Genomic DNA, 3,229 nt, shown 5'->3' with positions numbered 1-3,229 from the left:
ATCCCTTCCTTTCCTCTCTTTCTCTTTCTCCCTCCTCTCTCTCTTTTTCTTTCATTCTTTCACTTCAGGCAGGAGATTAAATTCAGCCCCTATTGCTCCATCTTAGCGGGAAGCAAGCGTCCTTCTTTCTCTCAAGATTTATTCGTATGCTTTGTAGCAACTGGAAGAGTCCCGGCCACAAGGTTGGTTCATCCTCTGAATGCTTCTTGAAATCATTCCTCTTTAGAAGTGGTGATAGCCAAGCAGAAGTTTGTTTAGAAATTCAATGGTAGGTAATTGAGGTTTTTAAAAAGTTCACTAACCAATTATTGTAATTCTTACTCAAACGAATACCAAATTTATTTGCAAAACTTTTTGGAACCACATTTAACATTTTGTTGATGACATGCTATATGGAAATGTTTTTTGAAATGCTTGCTTTATGTGGACCTGTCTTTAGTTTTTTTGTTGTGTTTGTTTGTTTTCAAACTTTGCCAGAGGGTGTGTGCCCTCGCCAGAGACAGAGAGAGCGAAAGTGAGAAAGCACCTCCCGCAGGAAATGGTCACACCACAATCCCGTCTTCATTTCTCCCTCCTTTTAGAATTTTAGGCACACATGCACACGTCACAGGCATGTTTCTGGATTTAATATCCTGCGTGAAATGAAAGAATGAAAGCAAAAGAGAGAGAGAGAGAGTCCCAGGTCCTGGCCTCGAACCATGCCACCCGCCATGTGGGATCCAGCTGCCTTAACCACCATGCCACAGACTGGTGATTTAGTTTTTATTTTAAATTATTTTATAACTTTTAGAAAATGACAAATATGGGACTAGCACATCCATAGCAGATGCTTATTGTCACTACCAGAGTTTTCCCCAAATGTCTAGCACACAGTGAGCATTCTCGTACATATTTAAAGAATCATTGAATACAATACTTCTTTTTGGGTAGAATATTTTTCTCCTTTCATCCTTTACCCAATATCACTTTCATCCAATAGATCCACCTTTCCATTTCCTAAACGGATACTCTATTGTATTTATTTATTTATTTATTTATTTTTAGGACAGATTGATAGAGACAGAGAGGGAAAGTGAGAAACCACCCCCAGGGGATGGCCATGCTGCAATCCCATCTCCTCCATTTTCCTCTTGAGATTGTGGGTAGGCTTGCACACACGGCTGGTGTGATTTTCAGGCTGCCAAGTTCGGGGCTGGAATCGTGCTTGGCCATGTGGGAATCCCGCGCCTTAATCACCGTGCCACCCGCTGGCCCTTCGGCTCCTTCTGATAGACCCATGCCTTCTCTGGTCTCTTCACCATGTGCTCTGTCGGCCCTCGTCTTGTAACATTGTTTTGTCAGATAAAGTTAATACACACCCATATTTTATTCTTTCTTTCCTTTTTTAAAATTTTGCTAGAAGGTGTGTGCGCTCACTGGAGACACAGAGAGAGGTAAGAAATCCCTGCCCAGGGAGGATGGCCATGTTTCAATCCTCCTTTCATCTCCTCTAGGGATCTTGGACACCTGGCATGGTTTTCAAGCCATTGAGTCCAGGCCTTGAACCACATAGTCGGCCATGTGGGATCCAGCTGCCTTCACTATACACCCAGAGGGCCCCGCATTTCTTTTTCTTTTCTTGTCTTTTTTTAGAGAGGTTTTTGCTATAGGGCGCGTGCGCTCGCCAGCCAGCCAGAGAGAGACAGAGAGACAGAAAGCGAGAAATCACCCCCCAGAGGGGATGGCCAAGTCGCAATCCCTTCTCCTCCATTCTCCTCTCGGGATCTTGGGCACACACGCACACGCGCCCGGCGTGAGTTTAAGCCACCAGGTCCGGGACTCGAACCGTGGTTGACTACATGGGAGTCCAGTGACATAGCCATTACGCTAACTGCTGGTCCCTCTTTTCTTGTCTTTTTTTTACCATGAATCAAATTTCCCGAAAGGAGAATTTTATTGATGACTTTATTCCCTCACAAATAGACCAACCGTCATCAAATGAGGTGGACGTTCCCCTCAAGGTTTTGTCGTCTTCGTGATAGAGAAGATGAGGCGTAGACCTGGCTCCCTTGGCCCTTGCTCTCCTCACCCCCTCCCAGTTCAGAGTGCGTGGACCTCTTCCTAGCCAGCGTCCTCTCCGAGCTGCAGCTGGGCTCCGCACACTCAAGCCTCAGCGCGATCTTCTTTGTACTTTTTGCCTTTTTCCGGAAAATAGGCTTCGTCTGTCCACCACAGCTGCTCTGCTTCCTGTCGTAACGCCGCCGTCCCTGAGCACACAGAGCATCCTTGCTTTTTAGTACTGCATCAATTTTTTTTTTTTTGGAGAGGTTTTCACTATAGGGCGTGCACGCTCACCAGACAGAGAGAGACATAGAGACAGAAAGCGAGAAATCACCCCCCAGGGGGGATGGTCACGCCGCAATCCCCTCTCCTCCATTCTCCTCTCGGGATCTTGGACACGCATGCACACGCGCCTGGCGTGAGTTCTAAGCCACCGGGTCCGGGACGTGAATCGTGGTTGACTACGTAGGAGTCCAGAGACATAGCCATTACGCTAACTGCTGGTTCCCAAGTACTGCATCACTTTAGGAGGTGGGTGCTTGCCACACTTCTTACAGAAGGTCCTGCAGGTGTTAGGGACGTTCACCATGTTCATGGGTGTGCTATCTGCACAGAAAGGGAGAGGCCAGCCGGAAGCCTGGCTCCACGTTTCATTCTTGACAAGAGAGGCTGATGTTCTGATTTAGAAATCCTTTTTATTTATTTATTTTTTTTAGATTTTTGCTATAGGGTACATGTGCTTGCCGGAGAGATGGAGAGAGATAGAAAGTGTGGCATGCTTCAATCACTTCTCCTCTATTCTCCTGTCAGAACTTTGGGCACACACGCACACGTACCCAGAGTAAGTTTCAAGCCGCTGGGTCTGGGACTCGAACTGCAGTCAACCATGTAGGAGTCCAGTGCCTTAACCACTACACCACCTGCTGGTCCCCTTTTGAAATAATTATTTATTTATTTTTATTTATCTTCACCACTGTTTTTTTTCAGTTTGCTGTAGGGCACATGCACTCACCAGAGAGAGTCAGAAAGAGAAATTTAGAAAGCAAGCCACCAGGTCTGGGGCTTGAACCATGGTTAGTCATAATCCAACACCTTAACTGCCGTGCCACCGGCTGGCCCCTGATTTAGAAATCTTAATTGGAGAAATGTGGCTTATACTATGGGAAGCATCGGACTTGCAGGACACTTG

At 46.3% G+C, this 3,229-nt stretch overlaps 1 protein-coding gene across 1 annotated transcript; it reads right to left on the bottom strand.

The window, feature by feature from the left end:
* Positions 1-1,963: 1,963 nt before the first annotated feature.
* Positions 1,964-2,629, bottom strand: LOC114007046 (60S ribosomal protein L36a-like). Its single transcript, XM_027770216.1, has 2 exons — positions 2,539-2,629; positions 1,964-2,278 (listed from the first exon to the last, which is right to left on the bottom strand). Exons 1-2 carry the CDS (start codon positions 2,627-2,629, stop codon positions 1,974-1,976), a joined length of 396 nt encoding a protein of 131 aa, XP_027626017.1. The 3' UTR covers positions 1,964-1,973.
* Between the last annotated feature and the right edge of the window lie 600 nt (positions 2,630-3,229).

This window comes from Tupaia chinensis, unplaced genomic scaffold (genome assembly GCF_000334495.1).
Source record: "Tupaia chinensis unplaced genomic scaffold, TupChi_1.0 Scaffold000116_1, whole genome shotgun sequence".
Lineage (NCBI taxonomy): Eukaryota > Metazoa > Chordata > Mammalia > Scandentia > Tupaiidae > Tupaia > Tupaia belangeri.
Note: the sequence above shows the minus strand (reverse complement) of the source record. Positions and strands in the feature narration are given on the sequence as shown.

What these genes read in the sequence shown, in the direction of transcription:
- LOC114007046 (XM_027770216.1), bottom strand. Translation starts at nt 2,629, where the DNA reads ATGGTGAACGTCCCTAACACCTGCAGGACCTTCTGTAAGAAGTGTGGC. An exon ending in GCAGTACTTGGGAACCAGCA is followed by an intron (nt 2,279 to 2,538) that starts GTTAGCGTAATG and finishes AAATTGATGCAG; the next exon opens with TACTAAAAAGCAAGGATGCT.